This window comes from Podarcis filfolensis (genome assembly GCF_964270895.1).
Source record: "Podarcis filfolensis genome assembly, chromosome: 5".
Classification (NCBI taxonomy): domain Eukaryota; kingdom Metazoa; phylum Chordata; class Lepidosauria; order Squamata; family Lacertidae; genus Podarcis; species Podarcis filfolensis.
This window is the reverse complement of record NC_139608.1, coordinates 99,951,924-99,977,734: the sequence shown is the minus strand read 5'-3', so window position 1 is coordinate 99,977,734 and position 25,811 is coordinate 99,951,924. Positions and strand designations below refer to the sequence as shown.

The following is a 25,811-nucleotide window of genomic DNA, read 5'->3' as shown; positions in this document are numbered from 1 at the left end:
AGACCAGTCTTTTTAGTTTGGGTTGGGGAGAAATTGTGTAATCTTCCCAGTATTTTATAGGTAAGAGGTCTGAAAACAGGAAACAGGTGCCCCCAGTAAGAAACCTGCCAAATTTCAGACAAATAGGTCAAAGGATTTTTGTACAAGGTGCCTTAAAGTTGTTCTGGGGGTAGAACAACCAAAAGAAATTCGCTTGCTTCCCTGTGGTTTTTGTTTGTGGGCACACATTCAGCCAGACAGAGGAGATTTATGCTGAACAGGATTTTGTAAGAATATATTGCTCCAGTAAGATGACCCTTGTTGTTGTTGTTTAGTCGTGTCCGACTCTTCGTGACCCCATGGACCAGAGCACGCCAGGCACTTCTGTCTTCCACTGCCTCCCGCAGTTTGGTCAAACTCATGCTGGTAGCTTCGCGAACACTATCCAACCATATCGTACTCTGTCGTCCCCTTCTCCTTGTGCCCTCCATCTTTCCCAACATCAGGGTCTTTTCCAGGAAGTCTTCTCTTCTCATGAGGTGGCCAAAGTATTGGAGCTTCAGCTTCAGGATCTGTCCTTCCAGTGAGCACTCAGGGCTGATTTCCTTAAGAATGGAGAGGTTTGATCTTCTTGCAGTCCATGGGACTCTCAAGAGTCTCCTCCAGCACCATAATTCAAAAGCATCAATTCTTTGGCAATCAGCCTTCTTTATGGTCTAGCTTTCACTTCCATACATCACTACTGGGAAAACCATAGCTTTTACTATACGGACCTTTGTTGGCAAGGTGATGTCTCAACTTTTTAAGATGCTGTCTAGGTTTGTCATTGCTTTTCTCCCAAGAAGCAGGGATCTTTTAGTTTCGTGGCTGCTGTCACCATCTGAAGTGATCATGGAGCCCAAGGAAGCAAAATCTCTCACTGCCTCCATTTCTTCCCCTTCTATTTGCCAAGAGGTGATGGGACCAGTGACCATGATCTTTGTTTTTTTGATGTTGAGCTTCAGACCATATTTTGCGCTCTCCTCTTTCACCCTCATTAAAAGGTTCTTTAATTCCTCCTCACTTTCTGCCATCAATGTTGTGTCATCTGCATATCTGAGGTTGTTGATATTTCTTCCAGCGATCTTAATTCTGGCTTGGGATTCATCCAGCCCAGCCTTTCGCATGATGAATTCTGCATATAAGTTAAATAAGCAGAGAGACAATATACAGCCTTGTTGTACTCCTTTCCCAGTTTTGAACCAATCAGTAGTTCCATATCCAGTTCTAACTGTAGCTTCTTGTCCCACATAGAGATTTCTCAGGAGACAGATGAGGTGATCAGGCACTCCCATTTCTTTAAGAACTTGCCATAGTTTCATAGAATCATAGAATCATAGAGATGGAAGAGACCACAAGGGCTATCAAGTCCAACCCCCTGCCAAGCAGGAAACACCATCAGAGCACTCCTGACATATGGTTGTCAAGCCTCTGCTTAAAGACCTCCAAAGAAGGAGACTGCACCACACTCCTTGGCAGCAAATTCCACTGTCGAACAGCTCTTACTGTCAGGAAGTTCTTCCTAATGTTTAGGTGGAATCTTCTTTCTTGTAGTTTGGAACCATTGCTCCGTGTCCGCTTCTCTGGAGCAGCAGAAAACAACCTTTCTCCCTCCTCTATGTGACATCCTTTTATATATTTGAACATGGCTATCATATCACCCCTTAACCTCCTCTTCTCCAGGCTAAACATGCCCAGCTCCCTTAGCCGTTCCTCATAAGGCATTGTTTCCAGGCCTTTGACCATTTTGGTTGCCCTCCTCTGGACAAGTTCCAGTTTGTCAGTGTCCTTGAACTGTGGTGCCCAGAACAGGACACAGTACTCCAGGTGAGGTCTGACCAGAGCAGAATACAGTGGCACTATTACTTCCCTTGATCCAGATGCTATACTCCTATTGATGCAGCCCAGAATTGCATTGGCTTTTTTAGCTGCCGTGTCACACTGTTGGCTCATGTCAAGTTTGTGGTCAACCAAGACTCCTAGATCCTTTTCACATGTACTGCTCTCAAGCCAGGTGTCACCCCTCTTGTATTTGTGCCTCTCATTTTTTTTGCCCAAGTGCAATAGTTTACATTTCTCCCTGTTAAAATTCATCTTGTTTGTTTTGGCCCAGTTCTCTAATCTGTCAAGGTCGTTTTGAAGTGTGATCCTGTCCTCTGGGGTGTTAGCCACCCCTCCCAGTTTGGTGTCATCTGCAAATTTGATCAGGATGCCCTTGAGTCCATCATCCAAGTCGTTGATAACGATGTTGAATAAGACCGGGCCCAAGACAGAACCCTGTGGCACCCCACTAGTCACTCTTCTCCAGGATGAAGAGGAACCATTGATGAGCACCCTTTGGGTTTGCTGTGGTCGACACAGTCAAAGGCTTTTTCATAGTCATTGAGGCAGAAGTAGATGTCTTTCTGGAACTCTCTAGCTTTCTCCATAATCCAGCGCATGTTTGCAATTTGGTCTCTGGTTCCTCTGCCCCTTCGAAATCCAGCTTGCACTTCTGGGAGTTCTCGGTCCACATACTGCTTAAGCCTACCTTGTAGAATTTTAAGTATAACCTAGCTAGCGTGTGAAATTAGTGCAATTGTGCGGTAGTTGGAGCATTCTTTGGCACTGCCCTTCTTTGGGATTGGGATATAGACTGATCTTCTCCAATCTCCTGGCCACTGCTGAGTTTTCCAAACTTGCTGGCATATTGAGTGTGCACCTTAACAGAATCATCTTATAAAATTTTAAATAGTTCAGCTGGAATACCATCACTTCCACTGGCCTTGTTATTTGCAGTGCTTTCTAAGGCCCATTTGACTTCACTCTCCAGGATGTCTGGCTCAAGGTCAGCAACCACACTACCTGGGGTGTATGAGCCATCCCTATCTTTCTGGTATAATTCCACTGTGTATTCTTGCCACCTCTTCTTGATGTCTTCTGCTTCTGTTTAGGTCCTTACAACTTTTGTCCTTTATTATGGTAATTTTGTACGAAATGTTCCTTTCATATCTCCAATTTTCTCGAACAGATCTCTGGTTCTTCCCATTCTGTTGTTTTCCTCTATTTCTTTGCACTGCTCGTTTAAGAAGGCCTTCTTGTCTTTCTTGCTATTTTTTTGAAATCTGCATTCAATTTCCTGTATCTTTCACTATCTCCCTCGCATTTTGCTTGCCTTCTCTTCCCCGCTATTTGTAAGGCCTCGTTGGACAGCCACTTTGCTTTCTTGCATTTCTTTTTCATTGGGATGGCTTTCGTTGCTGCCTCCTGTATAATGTTGCGAGCCTCCATCCATTTGTATTAGATAGAGCAGGAATGTCCAACAGGTTGATCGCGATCTACTGGTCGATCGTGGGGTGTCCATGGTCTATCTTGGGACCCCGATCCCCTCCCCCCAAAAATCACAATAACGTTGGCTCATCCTCCCCCCCCCAAAATGATCAACAACTGCCAGTTTTTTAATAGTGGGAGTAGATCTTGGAAGCTGGAAATCCCTGAGATAGAGTAACCATCTATCATTTGAAGATGCCTTCAATTTCCCGCCCACAAGGTGGGTAGGGATATGGAGTCAAAGTCTATAACAGTGGCATTATAGAGAGATTGTATTACTAGAGGAATATTTCTTAAACAAATGACGTAATACGAAACATTAATCAATGGTAGATCGCCTTTCCCTAAACCCAGTTTTTTCTTTTTCTTTTTTAATAAATGTTTATTAAAATTTTCCATCTCAGTAAAAAAAAAATCAAAAAAGGAAAAAAAGAAAAAATTAAAAAATTTAAAAAAACACATAAAGTTTACAATCCATATTTTCCATGACATATTTCCCTGACTTCCCCACACCTCCCCTTCTTATATTCCAATTCAAATTGTTAGTTCAGCAAGTTCTTATCCCCAATTTTTGACCTTTTTATATTTAGTTCATTTTGGAAAAAAAACTCATTTTAACTTATACACAACCCTATTTATACATCAGTACTCATTCTTAAAACCTTTTTCTAAAGTCGACCCAAATTCCCTTCCACGAATTCCCCAATTTTTTTACTAATAACAAAACAAAATAAAAGAAAAACAGATTATAGTTATACACCCTTTGGATTCTCAAACCCCGCCACCCCCTTTCCCGGTTTCGATCCCCAACAAATGTCCATCAGTCTTAATCTACTATCAGCCTGGAGACCTCACATCCGAGGCTCTTAATTCTCTCTCAGTTCCTCTCTGCCGGTTTTTTTGATAGTCTTTAGTATTAAACACCAGATCTCGGAGAAGCTCTGTCCCCATAAAGTCCATGTTTCTTCCAGCCAGACCTCCATACTTGAAAAAGGAGCCCAAATCTTGTTTCTTACTCCTTTTAAGTCCAATTGTCCCGAAAGCTCCAACTTCCACCTTGATCAAATTTGTAATCCATAGGTCTTCAGATCTCCACATAAGGAGATCTCTCCATTCTTCAATTTCCAATTCAAACCAGATTTTCATCATCCAGTATTTATTTTCCTTTGTAACCGTCACGTCAGGCCTCTGGCTCGATTTCTTATTTTCCTTTGTAACCATCATGTCAGACCTCTGGCTCTCCTTTGTCATCTGCAAAATTACAGCTCCTCCTTCCTTTTCTTCAGAATCAACATATGTCTCCTTCTCCATACTCTCAAAACTCTCAAATGTCTCTTTTTGTCCAGCTGCATGGGCTTCCTGAGTCAAATCCTTATCAAATTCAATGATATTATTTACTGTTAAGTTCAGAGTTGCAACATTTGTAGCCAAAACATCCATTTGGCCTTGTAACTTTCCCAAGAGAACAAAAGCTCTGTCCAGCCCAGCTTGAATTTTCCCTCCTCCAGCCATTCTTGTAATGTCCCAAATCCCCCTCTAGAGGGATTTTGGTAACTTAGTATTCTTTCCAGTTCAAATCCAAAAGTCAAGTTAGTTTGTATCAGTTCTTCCTTATTTTCAACAAAATATGACCAAATTGCAACAAATATTTCCAGCAGAGACAGCAGAAACAAAGTTCTCTTTTTCCTTCTTGACAGCTAATTTTGATAGCTGTCAAACTCTTCTATATCTCCTCAACAGGCTCTCTCGCGGATCACTCCCAGGTCCGGGGGGGTGGCACTTCAGCTCTCAAAATTAGCTCTTATCCTCCGATAAGGTTATTTATGCTTATACTGCCAAATCACGAAATTAATATCTTTTACCCAATGAAGAAAAAGAAATTCTCTCGACCTTAGTTAACTAGTCCTTGCTTTAAAATATTTACAAGACGGGGAGGCGGACTTCCTGTTTGCACCTTCCCCGATCGTGCCAAATTCGACAAAAAAAATTCCTTTTCAAGTCCAATTTTCGTACTACTCACGGGTTGTTACTTTTAGAGTCCAATTGTTCACAAGAAGAAGTCAGCGCTCTCCGACCATGGCATGCGGCTTCACTCCGCAGGAGGAGCAGTCGACTCTCAGCACCGCACCGCTCACCCCGTCCCCTGTTCCGAAGCCTTTAAAAAGGCTCCTTCGCAGGTCGGGGGGGCGCAAATGGTGCCCGCCGAGTCACCAGGTTCACAGGCTTCAGAGCCTGTGATTTCTGAGGGTCCCCGCGTCGCCGCTGCGGCCAGACCCAGCTCCTGCGCAGCCGATTCCCTCCGGAGCTCGGAGGGAATCCGCCATTAGCCGGTCGCGCTAACCCGGAAGTCCCCTAAACCCAGCTTTTTCGTCTGCTAGAATGTTCTCTTGTTCCAGTCAATCCAAGAGTTTCCTGTGTTTTTTTGCATAGAGCTTGCTAACGGTGTTAAATAGACAAATTTGCCGGATTGTTTTTTTAACCCTTTTTCGAAAATGGAAACTATGACTGCCAACCCCCAATATGAGGAAGCCTGTCCATACCAACAGATGCAAGTAAAGACAGAGGCCAGTACAGGAGCCTAGAAGTCCAAATTGCTTTTAATAGCTTTTTATATTTTAGTGGTGGTTCTTAAATGACAGGGAGGCTGATGTGTCCCTGCATCCTTGGGTGGTAGGCAGTGTTTTGCTTTTTGCATTTATTCCTACAAATAATGAAAATGGCCTGGTGCCAAAGAAGGATAGAACTTTCTTTATGTATGCAACAACAGCAGCAAGAATACTTATTGCAAAGTATTGGAAGACACAAGAGCTACCCACCCTGGAAGAGTGGCAGATGAAGGTGATGGATTATATGGAATTGGCGGAAATGACTGGCAGAATCCGTGACCTGGGAGAAGAGTTGGTGGAAGAAGACTGGAAGAAATTTAAAGACTATCTTCAGAAACACTGTAAAATTAATGAATGTTAAAATGATGTTGGACTGAAAATAAGTGGCATTAGCAACAAAGTTAATAAGAATATGCAAAAATGAATTGATAAATGGATGAAAATATAGAGTTATAATATGTTAAGATATAGAGTTAAGATAAATGAAAGAGGGTAAGGATTTGCTGACTTGATTATTTAAATGTGAATACAAAAAGGGGAGGTGAGAGGAGGCCAAGGAAATAAGATAACGAGTTAGGGTTACAAAAATGGATTTGTTTTTATTTTCCTTTTCTTACTTTATGTATTTTTCTATGTTTCTTTTATTGTATTTCTTTTTTTATATGATCTTTTAAATTTATATCTTTGTAAAACTCCAATAAATATCTTTAAAAAAAAAAATTGAAACTGAAAATGGCCACACTGATCTTGTGGCCTAACCAGTATCTTGTGCCTGCTCTGCTGCTGGTCTCAGGTTTTCGCATAGCCCAGGGGCTCCTTATGAGCCGCAGAAAATGCAGATGGCAGCAATTCCTCTTGCCCCCATAGTCTATCTTAAGTTCTCACTTCTGATCCCAGCTCTCAACTGGGAAGTAACCAAACTACCCCCTGCAAAGGTACTAAGTCCACAGGACTGCAACACTCTCTTGCCCTGACATTCCTGGGACAACCAGCAATCTGTATAGTCAACCACATAACAACACCATTCTCGAAGTAAAAACAAGTCAAATAGCACCGCACCTTTGTCCTTGTCTCAGCCCTCTAATGTCATCCCTTCAGTTAACCTGCTGCACTTCTGCAGCTGGTTTTAGAAAGTCCTTGGGCTAGCCAGGACTGCCCACACAGCTCTTGGAGCTGCCTCCTCCAAGCTACAGGTGTGGAGAGTCAATGATTCAGTAGCAGCAGGCAAGGAGTGGCTCCCCCTAATTCTGCAACAAGTCCAGCCAGTAAGGACACACACAAAAATACAGGGGAAGGATAAGTAAGACAAGTTATAAAAAGCCTCTCTCAGGAGCTAAGGCATGATCTAACTTAAGATTGTTAACAATAGTGGTGCAGCTGTATAGAAGTAATAATAATAGTGATAAAAAATAAAAATGTGACCAAAATGTATTGGTCAGTGCTTTACTGCTTACAACAGAGTGCTCTTGCTTTCACAGTAATAGCACTGGAGTCCAGTAACAGGTAAGTGCATGTGAAATTAACTAACCTGACTGCTTTGTCTCTGTTCTTCAACTGCATCTGCAATTGCTTGAGCAATCCTTTCCTGATCTTTGTTTCTCTCTGCTTGCCATAGTTCCTTTTCTTCTACATGGAGTTTTTTCATGTTTTCTCTTTCTGCTTTTACTGCTGTTACAATGGCAGCTTCCAGCTCTTCTTTTTCAATCTTCAAATCATATAAAGGGAAATTAAAAATAGTTTTATTCAGCACACACACAGATACACAATGTTGCATAGGATTCCTAAGTCTAGGCACCAACAATAAATATTCTCCCAACCTTTCTTCTAGCCAGAAGGAAAGGTGAGAATCTGGTGGCAGATTCTGGTGGCAAAGCTTGAAGACTTTTGGAGGTAGAACTGCCCATCTGACTCCAACAAAGCTTGTCCGCCCACCAGCTAACCACAATCAGCGTCACTCCCCCTCAGCCAGACTGTTGTTCCTCCTCTACAGAGGCTGGGAGCACTGGCCCTAGCACCTCATGCCAAGAAACGGGGACTGAGAGAGAATACAATCCCAATAGACATACTGGCTCAATCAGCCCTTCTGAAGAGAGAGAGAAAAATGCATGCCCAGAGCACAAGGAATGCCAGAATTTACAGACTAAGGCTGTGACACTCATGCCTAGCTCTCACCTTTCAATGGCAGGGTGTCCCAAATTTTTGAATGCACACCTTGGGCTGTGCATGGACCCCTCAATCCAATTTGGGGCTTTATTTAGCAATTTAGATCAGTCCCAGGATGATCTGAACCCAACCGGATCCCAGGATTCGGACTGTGATCTGGAAATGCAATTATTAGGAAACTGAATTGACTTGCATTGAGAAACCAAAACAACTAACTTTCTTGTTTTTAGAAGATTAACTCTCAAAATTTGGACACAACTCTCAATTTAATCTTAAGTCACTGATTCAGTTTTTTGGCTGGGCCAGGAGGAAAAAATAACTAGCAATTCCAAATTTCAGACATTGTTCACCTTCTACTCAGTGATTCTCACTTCTGAGTAGATATGCACAGGACTGTGTAGTTTAATTTTTTTTAATTACTTTATTCTCATGCCAACAATATTCCATACAGAATAACCATAAAACAGTTCAAAAGGTGATTTCATCAAGTCTTTCTGCAAGCCGAGGTACCTTTGCAGAGGCTGCCAAAGCTTCCTTATTGCTTTCCCTCTCGTTCTCCATGCATTTTTCCAGCATGTTCTGCAAATACAATACAAAGTAAAGCATATTAAAGTGTAAAAATATAAGTGCTTAGTTTGTTATTAAATTCATTATTTTATAATAACTGGGCATTTCCTTTGTAAACTTTATATTGACTTTTAAAACTTATTATACATAATACCAAGTGAATACCAAGTTATGAAGGAGCATAAACCTAGACTGGATTAAGACTGCATTACTGCAATGTACTCTGTGTGGCGTTTCTTTCACATTTGACCTGGAAGCTGCAGTTAAGTGAAGAATGCTGCAGCACGACTGCTGACAGGAACGAGAGCCTGTCAACATAGAACACCTGTGCTCAGAGATCTGCACTGTTTGCCAATTTGCTACCAGGCCAAGTTCAAGGTGCTACTATTAGTATATAAAGCCCTCAACAACTTGGGACCACCTTACCTACGAGACCGCTTCGATAGGTGGAATTGGCATTACTACAGGTGCCACATAATACTGGTTCCACATTTGTAAGAACTTGATCATTTAGTGTGGCAGCACCTGCAATATGGAACTCCCTGCCTATTAAGATTAAACGGGAGCTGAGAAGAGCAGGCGCCTTTGCTCTGCTGTTTCCTGTGTCTGCTAAAAACATTCTTGCTTAATAATAATAATAATAATAATAATAATAATAATAATAATAATTCTTTTATTTATACCCTGCAATTCCCGGTTCAGAAAACCGGGCTCAGGGCGGCTAACAACAAATTTAAAACACTTAATTGTAGAAGCAGCATAAAATACAGTATAAAAACATGAGTAACAATAAAATTCAAAGTTCAAAAATCAATTTGGGGAAAATCCATTTAATAAGCATTAGATAGTCACCAGGGCTAGCTGGCTGAATTAGTCCTACTTGGGCCAGCGAGGAGACATGGGGAGAATTAACTGTGGGGTCCCAGAGCGGGTAATCTTCATAAAAAGGGGAGGGGGGAGGAAGGGAAATAAAAGATCAGGCTGAATTCAAATTAAAGGCCAGGCGGAATAGCTCTGTCTTACAGGCCCGATGGAAGGAGGTTAAATCCTGACAAGCCTACCCAGATGCTTAGAAGGTTGAAATAATTTTATTCTGTTTTAGTATTTTACCTTTTGTATGTTTTAAAGTAGCGTTGTTATTTTTTGTGATTTTATTGTCTTATGTTTTTGTAAGCTGCTTTGAGGTTGTTGTTGTTTTTTTACAATCAAGAGGTGTATAATTTTTACTCAATAAACAACTAAATCAAATAACCCTACCCTCTAAGATCCCATTTCCCCTCATGTGCAGTCATCAGCCCTAAGGAGAGGTGCAAGGCATGAACTTTGTTCTAGATCCTAGAGCTTTGATGTGGCCACAGAGCACAATTTTCAGTCCCAAAGAGGACTGAGGAGCACAGTAAATGTTGGCAAGGGGAAAATGCCTAAGGTGAAAAGCCTAGCCTATGGCTTTTGTTTTTTAATTTTATTTTATTTCAGGGTTAAAAAAACAAACAAACCCAAAGGATCCCCCCAGTAAGATCAGCTAAATAAATATAACCTTTTAAACCCTTTGTCTTCTCTTCTCCAACTCAACAGAAAAAAAGAAAATAAAAGGGTAGGGTGGCATAGCCTAGCCTATGGGGAGGTTTTCCATTCCTGAAGGGGTGTTGTGGTTCTGGACTGTCAGGAGTTAACACTCCAGGAGCGTTCTTATTTTTTTTTTTTTATAAATTTTTATTGATTTTCCAACATAAATTAAAACACTTTACAACTAACAATACATAGACAAACAAACATATAAACACGTATAATTTCATAACCTCTTTTTCTTAAGCCTTATTTCAATGACTTCCCCATACCTCCCTTTTCTGCATCCCTGTTTTAAACTTTTTCAGCAACCCCTAATTTCAATTACTTATGATTCACTTTCTTTAATCCTTTTACTCCTACCCAATCATTTATCACTGCAATTCTGTTTTACGTTACCCAAGACATTTTAGCACTCATTAATTTTACAACAGTTCTTAAGATAAACTTTAAATTTCTTCCAATCTTCTTCCACCGTCTCTTTTCCTTGGTCGCGGATTCTGCCAGTCATCTCAGCCAGTCCCATATAGTCTATCACCTTCGTCTGCCACTCTTCCAGCGTGGGTAGTTCTTGTGTCTTCCAATACTTTGCTAAGAGAACTCTTGCTGCTGTTGTAGCATACATAAAGAACGTCCTATCTTTCCTTGACACCAATTGGCCTACCATGCCCAGGAGAAAGGCCTCTGGTTTCTTATGAAAGGTACACTTAAGGACCTTCTTAATTTCATTATAGATCATTTCCCAGAAGACCTTGATCCTTGGGCACGTCCACCAAAGGTGGTAGAAAGTACCTTCCGTTTCATTACATTTCCAGCATTTATTATTGGGCAAATGATAGATTTTTGCCAGCTTGACTGGGGTCATGTACCACCTATAAATCATTTTCATAATATTCTCTCTTAAGGCATTACATGCCGTAAACTTTATACCGGTGGTCCATAACTGTTCCCAGTCAGCAAACATAATGTCATGACCAATGTCTTGTGCCCATTTAATCATAGCTGTTTTAACCGTCTCATCCTGTGTATTGCATTTCAACAGCAAGTTGTACATTCTTGACAAATTCTTAGTATTGGGTTCCAACAATTCTGTTTCTAATTTTGATCTCTCCACCTGAAAGCCAATTTTCCTGTCCTGTTTGAATACTCCATTTATCTGGTAATAATGAAGCCAGTCTCTTACTTTAGACTTCAATTTCTCATAACTCTGTAGTTTCACTTTTCCCTCCTCTTGTTCTATAATTTCCCAGTATTTTGGCCATTTAGATTCCATATTAAGTTTTTTCACTTCCTTAGCTTCCATTGGTGACAGCCACCTAGGGGTTTTGTTTTCCAGCAGATCTTTATACCGAATCCAAACATTATATAATGCTTTCCTAACAATATGGTTTTTGAAACCTTTGTGAATTTTTACCTTGTCATACCATATATATGCATGCCAACCAAACCTGTTATTAAACCCTTCCAGATCCAAAATGTCTGTGTTCTCAAGAAGTAGCCAGTTTTTCAGCCAGCAAAAAGCCGCTGATTCATAATACAGTTTTAAGTCTGGCAGGGCAAACCCCCCTCTTTCTTTTGCATCAGTTAATATCTTAAATTTTATTCTGGGCTTTTTGCCCTGCCAGACAAATCTAGATATGTCTTTCTGCCACCTCTTGAAACAGTCCATTTTATCCACAATCTGCAATGTTTGAAACAAAAACAACATTCTCGGCAAAACATTCATCTTAATAACTCCAGGAGCGTTCTTATTGACTGGGTGCACTGCCCACATGATCTGAGCATTTTATTCCTTTGATCTGTGCTCTGTGGGGGCTGAGCTCTCTCTGAAGAGCAGTCTGTCTAAGAATGTGAACAAGGTCATTTCGTTTTTTGTTAAGAGGCAGAAAGCTGCAAACATGCAGCTAGATTCTGTAGGTTTTTCTTTTCTGTTTTGAATGCTTCTAAATAAAGAGTTTTAGATTAGAAGCACTGGTGTCGAGCTGAGTTATTGAGGACACCACGTCGACACAGACAAGCCATTTTACGCTGCGTGTGAACTATGCTATTACCCGGCAACTGGAGAGAGTGGCAGCGCACGGAGTGGAAGCGTGTGGGCACCATTGGAAGTTTGTCGGAGTGGCAATAAATCAAATTTATTGCAGGTCCGTTGGCAGCAGACTCAGTGGGTCAATAGATAGACGACCCAACAAACTTTAACAAAGGGTCTTAGTGAAGGAAGGAAGATCTGGAGGGAGGAGAGATAGGACTTGAAATAAGAGATAAAATAGTGGACAGAAAGTGTAAAATGCTAGCATTGCTTAAAAAACCCTTTTGAGAAAAATGCATTTCCTCAGACCATTTTATGCAGAGGAGTCTTCCACCCCAAACAAAAGATTGCCTGCACTCCAAAACCACCAAATAAATGTTATTTGTTCTCAGCTCTATGTACCTCAAATGACACTCTACTACCACCAAGCAGGGGTTGCCAATATTTTTGGACTTACGTGTTCATTGCAAATTGGAGAAATTATTGTGGGCAAAATGCACTGAAACACCACAATCAAGCACACATCAGAACCTATTCTATTGCCTGCCACAGGGTGCTTCTCTCAAGGCCAATTTCACCGGGGGGTGGGCACCAGGGAAGTTTTCTATGGGTACCTGCAGGAAATCGTTGACCCCTGGGTTTTAAAAGCTTTAAAGTTTGTATATACAATGTACCTTATATTTTTGTGATTGCTGCAGCAAAGATTCTTCTGTTTTTCCTTCTAACACTTTGTGCTCTTTGTCCAACATATCAAGCAACCTTTGATGCTATAAAAGAAGAGGATCATATGCTACGACTCTGCAACTGCATTAGTGGCAAATGAGAGCTGGTAAAAGGAACAGGTTGTTACAGATAATATATAACACATGTAGACACATATATAGGTTCTCTGTGTGTACTAAGCAGCAGTAAAGGGAAATTGCAGGTTATATGAAATTATACTGATACCTTGTCATCTGCTGTGTGCGCACAACTTCATTTTTATGCAGCACATAGAAACAAGATCAGTGACTCCACTAGCATATGCAGTAAAAATGGTGACAATTCACTTGTAATGTTAGTAAGTATTTAAAATATGGATTTAAAAAAGACATTTCAATTTAGTCTGTGCTTATTTTTACCATTGTTTATTCCAATAATTTATATCCCACCTATTATCAGAAACTATATTTTTCCATTCACAATTTTAAAAATGATCACTGAAGCTAGCATAAATAATATATGGAGCTGCTTTTTATAAAATATTGTATATGTAATTAATAACACACTGGAACTAAAAAGTATTTACTGTTTGATGGGCAATGATGGGGCCAAATGGCTTTCCCTGAGGAAAAGTGCAGTGCGTGTGTCTAATTTTCATGACAAATGGTGAGGAAGGGGGTCTCTTCCCCTGTGCATGCTTATCACTTTCTCCCAGCCTGGCTCCGATATCAAGTGAGCTAAAGCAAAAGTGCAAGGGCACGGGGAGATAAAGACAAGATGGGCATTGTTCAGCTCCCCTCATCCATATGCCCCTTCTACAATAAAAATTAAACATCCCCCGCCCTTGATCTGCAAACAGTGGATACAAGAACATCCATTTGTGCCTCCTAAGCCCGTCCCTAGAGAGCCAGAACAGATGTTGCCTGAGCCAACAAATATGTGAAAAATATGTGCAACAAATATGTGCAACATCTCTTTTAGGTTCACATGGGGATATGACAGCAGCTGCTACTGTGCTAAGAAAAACTGCACAATCTATTAATATAAAAATAATAAAACTTGAAGTTTTTTCTAATCACTGATGTAGCTTCTGCAATCTTCCATGTGGCCATGCTTTCAAGTGTAAATTTTAAAAGACAAAAGCAAAGGTGGATGTTTTTCAAAGTAATATCTGCAATGGCTCTGAATATGGATATCAAAGATGACAAAGAACAGTTAGTTCTAAAATGCACACAAGTGTGTCCCTTTCCCATTAAGGGTGGCCCAAGAGGTTTTAAAGATTATTGACTATGTTGTTCAGTATAAAGTATGTAAAATTAACTGAAGAGATTTACAGACCATCTTCAAGAACAGGTTTTGCTCAGAAATTTGGATAAAGGCCTGAATAAACCACCATAACTGTTTGCAATGCTTTTGCCCCTCTGGCTTTCTCAAGACATCTTCCCTGGCCTTGATCTCTAAAAGCAGGATCCTCTACCAACATACTTAAAAAAACCTTAACATCTGTAGGGAGAAATTAAGGAGTTTTAAGTAAAATATTTTGGGAAACTGTTTGGTATGGACAGACAGGAAACATTTGCTAAAATAATTTCAGTCAGTTCCTACAGAACGTTTGTGTAGTGGGTGGAATGGGGAGGAATTAGACACATAAGCTCAACTGGGTTTGGAAAACAGATTTAGAAAAGTATTTCTTGAAACTTATCAATACCTATCTGAATGAAGACCTCAGTTTAGTGTCAATTGCAATACAGTTGCTATATTTCTGTTATTTTGCTACACCGAATTTGGGAAATGCAGTTCATCTACATACCTGAATATTTTATTTAGGAGTTTCTCTTTGTTCTCAGTATGATATTAACAAAGACAGTATCTCTGACACAGCAGTTTGTGAAGTTTCAATCCTAAAAATGTGGGTATTTTGTTCAGGAAGCTTACGATGTTTACACATCAATGGTTTCCCTGACAAACTAATAAATTAACGAGAAATAGAGACAGGACAATTATACCTTATATTGTGTCAGTTATTTATTTTACACACTTTTGGCTGTGTAATTGGCCCTTATTAGGAAAAGGGTCCAGGAGACGGAAATGCTTTCTCCAGGCCTCTGCTACCTAGGAATCTAGAACCATCAACCACCAAACCTATGTATGCATTAAATAAAAGTACTGTATTTTTTGCTCCATAAGATGCACCTGACCATAAGATGCACCTAGTTTTTAGAGGAGGAAAACAAGAAAAAAAAATTTTTCTGAACGAAACAGTGGATATATGATTTTTGCGGTTCATGCTGTGGCCACAGACATGATATGTGATTTGACGGTGACTTTGGGGTAGCCCAATGCAAAAATCCTGAGAATCCATTTGGATCCGTGCTTTGTAACCACGTTTTTGCACCATTGCGGCCCCACAAAACAGTGGATGCGTGATTTTTTTAGTGCAGGCTGTAGCCATGGACATGCTATGTGATCTGATGGTGAATTTGGGGTGACCCAATACAAAAATCCTGAGGATCCATGTGCTTTTACCTCCCCCCTCCCAGGCTGCCTCCTTTATCTCAAGAGTATCTCTAGAGTCCCTTATCTCCCTCCTGATCGCTTGCCGATCAGCTGCTCAGCTGCTTCCTTTCAACACCCCCTTTCCTCTTGTTTGCGTTAGTGTCTTTTCCTTAGCTGGAGCAGTTTTTTTGCTCCTCCTTTTCTTCTAATTTCATTGTTTTAGTATTCCTGTCTCCTTTCCTTTACCTCCCCCCTCCCAGGCAGCCTTCTTTATCACTAGCATCCCTTATCTCCCTCCTGAATGCTTGCCGATCAGCTGCTCAGCGGCTTTGTTTCAACACCCCCTTCCCTCTTTCTAAAAAAAAAAGCACAATCTGCTTTTTGCCCATGGGCAATTTGGCTCCAGGGACCATGCATTTGCTCCATAAGACACACAGACATTTCCCCTTACTTTTGAGGAAGAAAAGGGTGCGTCTTATGGAGCGAAAAATACGGTAAGTACTTAAAGACATCTGTCATCTACAGATGAATGGCTGAAGTGATGTGCATTACAAGGCATAGCTGGGGATAGTAGAGCCTCAGAACTGTAGATTTGGAAGGTACCCCAAGGGTCATCTAGTCCAACCTCCTGCAATGCAGGAATCACAACTAAGAGTAATGGTTTGGTCTCTTTCAAAAGGTCAGTCACTGAGCAAAGAAGCAATTAAGGGAAACCTGCAGGGAGCAGGGGTAGTCATAGCTCACAGAAAATCCAGCTGCACAAAGAAGGACTTTCTTTCATCCGTCCTGAATCTTCCAAAGCTCAACTTCATTGGATGTTCATGAGTTTTATTGTTAGAGGGAGAAAAGCTTTTATAAACGTCTAATAAACATCTTTTATAATTCTATGTCTTGCATAATTTTATAAATGTCTGTGTCACCTCTTACTTACCTTTTCTCTAAACTCAAAAGTCCTGAACGTTGCCACCTTTCTACATAGGGAAGTCGCTCAATCTACTCATTACTATAGCGACAAACTTCACGACCCCAAGCCTCTATCGTTTTATGAACTTTAATTCAGAAGTTGAGCTCCCAGTTTGCTAACTCTCATGTTCTTTAATTCCCCCCTCATAAAAATGAGAAAGCACTCATTTTTTTAAAAAAAAACACCACATTGCTGTTTCGAGACTACACCACCTTCCTTATTCTGTACATTTCTAGTGATTCTCCTGTGATCTAGAAGCTACAAGCAAGGCTCCCTTCTCAAGTATCACAAGCAAACACAGTATCCTACCACTATGCTGAACAGCTAAGAGGCTCCTGGGAGGCCAGAAAGACACTGCTGGAACAACTCTTGGGTTGGGGTAACTAGCTAAAATGTTTTAAACTGTTCTAATTTTGGTTCCCTTGTTTTGTTTTTGTCATTTAGTGTTGGCTAAATGTTTAGTTGAGGTTGGCAGTTATTTTAATTTGGGTAACTGTAAACTGTTTATTGTTGTTGTTGTTGTTGTTATTATTATTATTATTAATAATAATATTATTAGTTTCTATTGATTTATTGGTTTGTTTCTTGCTTGTATAGGGTATTTTTTAATGTTTGATGTTTTGTTGTGACTTTATATATGTTGTAAGCTGCCCAGAGTGGCTGGGGCAACCCAGCCAAATGGGTGGGATATAAATTTAACCACCACCACCACCAGCAGCAGCAGCATTAGGATCAGGACAAGTATTAGTCACTTCCAGGATAAAATGCCTGAACACAGGACTGTGCTACTTTAATGTCTCAATAATCAGAGTGTGAATGAACTCTTTGCCAGATGACACCACCACTGAATTGAAAAATTCCCCTGTAAGTTACACTTGATATGAGACTGTTGCTGAAAAGTGTTCCATGTCATGTACTCCATCGTCAGTCTAGTGTTGGGGGACGCTTACCTGTGTTGCAATTTCCTAGGCCCTTGACATTCTTCCTGCTGTCCCCCCCCCAAAAATAACCTTTTGCACAGGGCCATAGGCTTTTTTTGGGGGGGGGGTACCATTCCTGTGAATGGGGACTTTTTGCAAACCCTTTTTTGCTGCAGGGAGTGGGGGAAGAATTGATGGAGAAAGGGAGATAAAGTTTAAATGATTATGTGGATGATGTGCAGATGTTTGGAATGACAATATGGATGGATGGTGTATAGACAACTGCATATGTATTAATGGGGGAAGAACAGAGGTGGCTTTGGCACCACCCACTTGTGGCTCTGACACCACTCACCATTGGCACGTAGCCCCCAGAATGTTACCCTCAAGCTGGAAAAGGTTCCTCAACCTTATCTTAAAGGAAGGCAAAACTGTATTTGGATCACATAATTTTTGTCTGCACCTTTGTAAAAATGAAGCTCAAAACAAAAGTTCAGAAATAGGCTACATTTCTTCTGCAAGTAGTTTTTCAAGCAACAGCTACAGATGAAAACTGTTTGATGTAGAGTCAAATCTAAATACGGTCTTGCGGTTTTTCATGATTCCTGGTAAAAAAAATCCAGGCAAAGGAAAAAATCTCTTTCCTGGAATGTGAGTCAAAGAAGATAATGTAAACAGATTTTATCATGTTCAGAAGCAGTTACTTTTTTATATTAAGCTTGTGTCTGAGGAATCACAGCAGGTACACAGCTGCATATAGTCGCAGCTACTTCAAAAGACCCATCTATCAAGAACAAGATGAACTGAAATGCAGTACAGAAACTGCTACAATCAAGGTTACAAACATGAAGGTGTAAACGAGCAGGCTGCATACTGTATGTCTAACTCAGTAACAGTTGCTAAAAATATTCCTATTGCACTGAAAAACTATGTAGAAAAGTCAATTTCTCTGGAAAAATGTGTAAGTAAAGCTTCCCTTTGACCACATTAAGTAATCCTTCACATACCATTCATTACATGGCTTCACTGAGCTGGTACATATAAAATGCTGCTCAGTCTCCTGCCACAAAGAGTTATATAAGGAAGGATGATCTATGGATTCATTAACTCCCCCCTAACAACTCCTCCTCTTTAGTTTTACCACATACATTGTCACAAACTATAAGGAGTGCCAAGATACAGTTTACAACCATGGTTAGAAACAGGTTTGCAAACCCTAATTCCAGTATGAGTGGGGTGGGAGAGCTGAAAAAAAATTCTATCTGAAACCAAAGCGGCACATTGGTTGCCAGATGTGAAATATATTGGCATTCTTTTCCACTCTCCCACCCCACTATATAGACATTGCACTAACCAAGATTAGTTGTAAAACTGAAAGGACAATGCTTGTGTGAAAGTGGAGGATTGAAGAGAATAGGTTTGCTTTTCACCCACCATTCTAGCTGGTTCTGGATTAAGCATCAGCAAACAGACCATTAATGAATTGAAACTGTGTTTGGTTGGGACACTTTGAGCCCTTGCACCTTTTATGTATGGTGCTTTGGATTTCTCATTCATTGAAACAGGGATAGGACTAAGCTGAAAGGCAAGGGTGGGGAACTGGATTCAACCAGCGGGCTGGATCCTTATCTCCAGCATGCCCTGCAGGCAAAGTTTAAAAGGTCGGGGGAGTGTAACCACCTAACATCTAATGTTTCAATGGTACCAGATGACCAGTTTTCACCCACACAGCTTGCAGACAGCTGCATGTAGCATTTTGTAAAACAGCCATGCTAGGTGCTAGGCACAGGCATTTGCAGGTGCCCACAAATGCATTTTTGGCCCAGCTGCCTTTGTACCTGCTCCACATCTTATATCATATACAAAGCCAGGAGTGGAACAAATGGCTGTGGCTTTGTTCCAACAGCCTCACAAGCCAAATGAATAGGTGTGGTGGGTCTCATTAGGACAATGGATCAGAGGTTCCCTACTGCTGCCATAAGAGTAAAAATATTGATTTCTCACTAAAGGGCCCTCTCTGCCCAAAATACCACATGGCAAATCACAAATCGCCATAGTTAAGGACTACCTGGATAGCAAATTGTGGAAGGCTGAGGCTGTGCATGCACTATACCTTTAAAGCACATTTTTTTCTTAACCAACTACAATGCCCAGAATTCTTTCAAGGAGATACAGTGGATGCTCACGCTGTGAACGTGATCCGTGCAGGATGCACATTCGCAACCCGCAGCGGCGCGTCTGCGCACACGCGGGTTGAGATTTGGTGCTTCTGTGCATGCGCGACCGCCGAAACCCGGAAGAAACCAGTTCTGGTACTTCCAGGTTTCGGCGGGTCCGTAACCCAAAAAAACCCAACCTGAAGCGTCTGTAACCCGAGGTATGACTGCCCACTATATAAATTATAAATTATTATATAAAATGTGCTTAAAATGTTCTTTAAAGGTATAGTGGGTACCCAGGCTTACACAAAAGTTTAATTATTTCCCTCCAGACCAGTGAACCGCTCAACAGAGAGTTAAATTTAATTAAATAACAGTTCATTGTTGCACCCAATTTATCTAAACATAGCCATACTATATGCTATGGTGATTCATAATAGAATTATTATTATAATCAAAGGAACAGAGTGCAGAATTACACAATAATTTCAATACACCAAAGGAAGCTTTGGACTTGAGTTTCTCCAACAGCAGTCATTTAGGCTGCACAGCAAGAAACATTTGAAATCCCGTAATGTATCTGGGATACAATATGGATACTTAAAATGCAAGAAAATCCACTGTACATTTAATATGCCCTTATATGTCTAAGTAGCTCTTTGAATTCTGTCCCAGATATACATATTTTTATATAAACTTTTGCAAAGAGACATTGCAATTACTTGAGCAATAAGCAGTTCTTCACACTTTTGTGCCTGTTTTTCAATCACGGATGCATACTGTTTTTCAATGGTTTCTTTGCGTTGCTGAACCGTAGACTGCAGTAAGGCCTGAAACAAAGATATAGCAGATTGGTATAAATGGAGAAGACAGTCAGCCTGTGACTATAAATGCATGCAAATAGAATTTGGTATCAAAGTACACCCACAGATATGTACAATTTCTAAGGCAAATGTTAGTATTAATCTAATGCAAGTTTTATATTTCTGCTAACAGAATTACATTCTTGCTTCTCATGTTCCTTATTAGAATCTTACATTCGAATGACTGGTAACAGATAGGGAAGGTGAGTAGTGCTGTTAAACAGATCCAGTTCAGTGGGACCACACAAGACGAAATGCTTATGTGAGCCATGGAGGCGGGGGGGGGGGGAGCCAGACATATTTCCCTGGCTGACAAAACTCCACATCCTCTCAGCACACACTGTTAGATCCCATGGGCCAAGCATGATCTTCACAACCACAAGTAAAAACAGATGGAAATTATGAGTTATTTGAAAACATAGAAGCGATGCCCCCAAAATAGTTCACGCACCAACTTGAAGAGATCAGACATCAGAACTGTGAACATTAAGAAAGTGCCCCCCCATAAACCCCACCAACATGCTAAAACAGCAGTATGACGCAAGCAGAATCAGAGCCATACCAGGCTCAGGTAAGCAAAGCAGGAGGGGGAAGGAATCAGCCTTTGAAAAGGGTTATAAGAGAAGCAAGCTCATATTATGCCCAGCAATTTCCTTTAGTTGATTGCTAGTCTTAGCTCTGTCTCATCCTTCCTGCAGTGGCACCGTCTAATTCAAATTCTAATACCATATGCTATTTACATTATTCCTTTAAAACGGATGTTCTATCCACTCAAAAGATATAACACTATGGTTAAATAGGCAACATAATGTTTAAATAAGTTTGACTGAACTATTTGCAATTACAATTATGCTAAAAGAGGCTTATTTTATAAAAAAAAGCAGATCCTTGGCATGCACAGACAGCCAGGCAAGCAAGCACAGCATTCCAAATCTAAAATAGATTTTTGGTTTTGAAAAATAAAATATGTATTTGGTGGAAAGCATTAGGCAAGATGATGCATATATGCAAACAGCCTAGAACAACAAAAAACCACACTAGTCATTGGCATTTTCCAATTACCTGTCTCAGCAAATGCTGTTATACACCTATTTGCTGCCTTTTAGCACTGTACTTGCCTCTCATACCCATACAGTGGTACTTGCAGGCTTTGACAACGTAACTCACCAGGGCAATTAATTACTTCAGTTACAATGAGGTTCTCAGGTTTTGCAATTTTTGCGGCTTATCATCTCGAATTCAGAAGGTGAGGAGACAGGGCAAGAGCCAATCTCTCTGTAGGTTACCTGTAGTTATTTTATCAATGCTAATCAACTAAGCAGGGAACCAAGATGAAAAAAAGCTAAATTGTTTTTAAGTACCAAATCTCTTTCCATCAGCAACCCTTGAAGTCAATGAGAGAATGGATAGCCTGTTTCCTAAATTAAGGGATTACTACTTCAGGCTAGCAGTTAAATGATAACCATTCTCTGTAAGGGTTTATTTTTATTATTTCTAAGGAAAAGCTTAAAAGCCACCTTGCTGCTGAAGGTCATTGATAACACTCAGTGTTATCAAAAATAAGCAGCACTGCTTTCGTAAGTGAGCACCACTGAGCTTAGTGGAACTTACTCCATGGTAAGTTCCTACATATGCATAAGACTGGATTGATGCCACACACAAATGGTAGTCCTTAGGGTGCTGCACGATTCCTCCATGAAAGACTGCAATTCTTCTTTCAACATGGCAATAAAATCTGGTAGCCAGAAAGTTAAAACAGGCATCTTACTAGCCAAAATACACATTTCCCTACGCTGTAACATTTACGTCAAATAACAACAATGTAGGTGTTTAATATTTGAGCATATATAAAGCACATATATTTCTATGTAAAAAAGAACAGTCAAACATTTGAAGGGAAGTAGGAGATAAAAAGCTGTAGAATGACCAATGTCAAATGTTCAGCAACTTGCAAAACGTCTGACAACACAATCCTATATATGTCTACTCAGAAGTAACAAAGCATTCAATTATATAACTCCATCAATTTCACCAGTTAATGGGTGTGCCTAGTCACATAAAGTAATGGTTAACAGTCTACAGTAAATGCATTGATCTCTTTCTCCTCTCTGCTACCAAGTGGGAACAGCAAGCCTTGGGTAAGTGTTACATCAAAACCAGAGTTCATGGTTTGTTTCACTTTAAGCAAACTGTGATCTAAAGCCAAAGTTGGTTGTTTTTTTACCAACAGTGGGGGTTTTTTTGGTTAAGTAAACCACAATCCCTGGTTTGAAGTGGAAAGGAACGAAGCAGGAGCAATCTGTGTGCTTACAAAAAGCCATGATATGGATATGCAGTCAATATCCACAATTAAAATGCATATAATTTTGTTGCATTATCATGATAGGACTGGGCTTCACAGTTGGCTAGTAGAAACCAGTGCTTGGCTACAAAGCCCAACTGTAATTCTAGGTACTTGCAGCACATCTTTTTTCAGTAAAAATTAAACTTAGTTTTTCAAACACCAACATTCTTAGAGCAAACAAGCTTAGGGTAAACCTCTTAAGAGGCGTTTTGTTTTGCCAATTCAGAGCTATACAGTGCTACCTATAGTTATGAACTTAACTCATTCCGGAGGTCCATTCTTAACCTGAAACTGTTCTTAACTAGAGGCGTGCTTTCGCTAATGGGGCCTCTTGCTGCTGTTGCATCGCCGGCATACGATTTCTGTTCTCATCCTGTGACAAAGTTCTCAACTCAAGGTAACTCTTCGAGGTTGGCGGAGTTTGTATCCTGAAGCGTTTGTAACTCGAGGTATCACTGTATAGATTTCAAACCAAGCTAAACATGGGTAGTGCTATCTAACAGGAATATTATTAAAATTATCACATGTAAATAATAATAATAATAATAATAATAATAATAATAATAATAATAATAATAATTTATACCCCGCCCATCTGGCTGAGTTTCCCCAGCCACTCTGGGCGGCTTCCAACAGAATATTAAAATACAATAGTCTATTAAACATTAAAAGCTTCCCTAAACAGGGCTGCCTTCAAATGTCTTCTAAAAGTCTGGTAGTTGTTGTTCTCTTTGACATCTGGTGGGAGAGCGTTCCACAGGGCGGGTGCCACTACCGAGAAGGCCCTCTGCCTGGTTCCCTGTAACTTGGCTTCTCGCAGGGAGGGAACCGCCAGAAGGCCCTTGGCACTGGACCTCCATGTCCATGCAGAATGATGGGGATGGAGACGCTCCTTCAGATATACTGGACCGAGGCCGTTTAGGGCTTTAAAGTCAGCAACAACACTTTGAATTGTGCTCGGAAACATACTCGGAGCCAATGTAGGTCTTTCAAGACCGGGGTTATGTGGTCTCGGCGGCTGTTCCCAATCACCGGTCTAGCTGCCGCATTCTGGATTAGTTGTAGTTTCCAGGTCACCTTCAAAGGTAGTCCCACGTAGAGTGCCTTGCAGTAGTCCAAGCAGGAGATAACCAGAGCATGCACTACTCTGGCGAGGCAGTCTGTGGGCAGGTAGGGTCTCAGCCTCCGTACCAGATGGAGCTGCCCTGGACAAAGAATTGACCTGCACCTCCATGGACAACTGTGAGTCCAGAATGACTCTCAGGCTGCACACCTGGTCCTTCAGGGGCACAGTTACCCCATTCAGGACCAGGGGGTCCTCCGCACCTGCCCGCCTCCTGTCCCCTCAAAACAGTAGTTCTGTCTTGTCAGGATTCAACCTCAATACAGTGGTACCTCGGGTTACATACGCTTCAGGTTACAGACTCCACTAACCCAGAAATATATTTTTTTAAATAATTTTTATTAAGTTTCAGATTACCAAATTAAACACATCAAACCAATTAATCCAAATTATAACAATACATATCATGTAATCCAATTGTTTTCCAAATTATAAATTTTTGTGGGGGGTACCCATGCTTCTTGATCGGCAGGAGTCCAATCCTCGAATATTTGTGCTGCTTTCATCTTAAGAATGATATTTCCAGTCCCCTCTTCTCAATCCTTGTCGTTACTCATTTTCCTTTTCATTCACCTCCGAGTTGCTCCGCAAGTGGGTTGAAAACAACAGTCTTATTTGTGTTTCTGTGTGGGCTTTGTACTGCTCTCTCGTAAATCACTTTCATCCAATAGTCCAGGCATTTCCGCTCGAGCAAGCAATCGCCATTTTGTCGTTCCGATGAAATACAGTCTAAAAGCTCGCTCTTTAACTTTCCCGACCTGTTGCATCGTAAATTAGTCTTTTTCCAGGAGGGCTGCCCCTTCCAGATCGCAATCTCCTCGAAAATAATAAATCTTCGGCTCACCCTCCCCAAGACCAAACCTCCTGCAACACAGGTCTCGTATCAAATCTCCATTCTTACTGCGTCACAGGAGAGCCCTTCTTTCCAAATCCTTCACAGAGTAAAACCTTTAAGTTCATATTATTCCCACACAATTCTAGTCCCATTTGCAATTAGTTGCTGTGACGGATCTTCTAAGAGGGAGGGTTATTAGGTAATCACATAGAGCAAAAAAATAAAAAGTCATTCCCCCCCCCTTCATTTCCGTTGCATTCCATTCCACATACCATGTCTGTAGTACTTTGATGTAATCTTCCGTCTCAGTCTTCTTCATTTCAGTGGTAAAATTGTTAGCAGATAAGAACCTCCTGCCTCTCTTGAAGCATGTGCGTTATCTTTCACAATTTTTTTCCCTTTTAAGTAACGCAACTAGTTTCGCACCTGGAAGCAGCTTCGGAGGAGTTCCGAGGCCCGCCGAGGGTTGTGCACCCAGTGCCTCACCCCCTCCTTCTTCCGAACTCGGGGGTGATTTATGGCAACAGCGGGTGAAAACTGCATCTCTCCCCCCTGGAGAGATGAAGGGAGACTGATTTACTCCCCATAATCAGCCTCTAATTACCTCGTGCGGGCTGGATAGATGTTAATATCCGCCATCTTCCAAGGCGCCCCTAGCGCCCCCCCCCCCGCTAACCCAGAAATAGTACCTCGGGTTAATAACTTTGCTTCAGGATAAGAACAGAAATCGTGCTCTGGTGGGGAGAGGAGACGCCCGAAGATGGCGGCTGTAACAACTTCTCCTTCATGAACCCTCCGGATTACAAACCTTTTATAGCCTTTTATAGCCTTTTACAGCCGTCTTTTTAGCTGTTTTTATTTGACTTTTAAATCATTTTACCTCTGTTAGAAGTTTTAATCGTTTTACTTCTATGGTTGGCCAATACGTATCAACAAGGATATTCAAACCTTCTGCTGATTAGTAACGCCGCCTTGAAGATTGGGTTATGCTGAGCAGTGGAGGAGGAGTAGCAGAGGAGTTGCGGCCATAAAAGATAAGTTCTCTTTTGTCTCCGTTTACCTCTACTTTGAACCTCCGTAGTCAGTGAGACAGCGACAAATGGGTCATGGCAAGCGACCAAGATCTGCTGAGAAAGGTTGTTCACCT

At 40.9% G+C, this 25,811-nt stretch overlaps 2 protein-coding genes across 22 annotated transcripts in view; one reads left to right on the top strand and one right to left on the bottom strand.

Annotated features, from left to right (window-relative positions):
- LOC310763441 (potassium voltage-gated channel subfamily KQT member 1-like) overlaps nucleotides 1-25,811 on the top strand; it is a 793,949-nt gene that overhangs the window by 71,485 nt on the left and 696,653 nt on the right. The gene's annotated exons all lie outside the window — the stretch shown is intronic.
- The window catches only part of CCDC91 (coiled-coil domain containing 91), a 191,677-nt gene that overhangs the window by 69,305 nt on the left and 96,561 nt on the right, over nucleotides 1-25,811 (bottom strand). For 20 of the 21 annotated variants that reach the window (XM_083615802.1, XM_083615790.1, XM_083615786.1 and 17 more), the window contains 4 exons: nucleotides 20,222-20,329; nucleotides 12,933-13,025; nucleotides 8,607-8,675; nucleotides 7,462-7,638 (listed from right to left, as the gene is read on the bottom strand). In XM_083615802.1, coding sequence (XP_083471928.1) covers nucleotides 7,462-7,638; nucleotides 8,607-8,675; nucleotides 12,933-13,025; nucleotides 20,222-20,329 — 447 coding nt within the window. The remainder of the gene's footprint in view (nucleotides 1-7,461; nucleotides 7,639-8,606; nucleotides 8,676-12,932; nucleotides 13,026-20,221; nucleotides 20,330-25,811) is intronic. The other variant, XM_083615797.1, reaches the window with a different exon arrangement.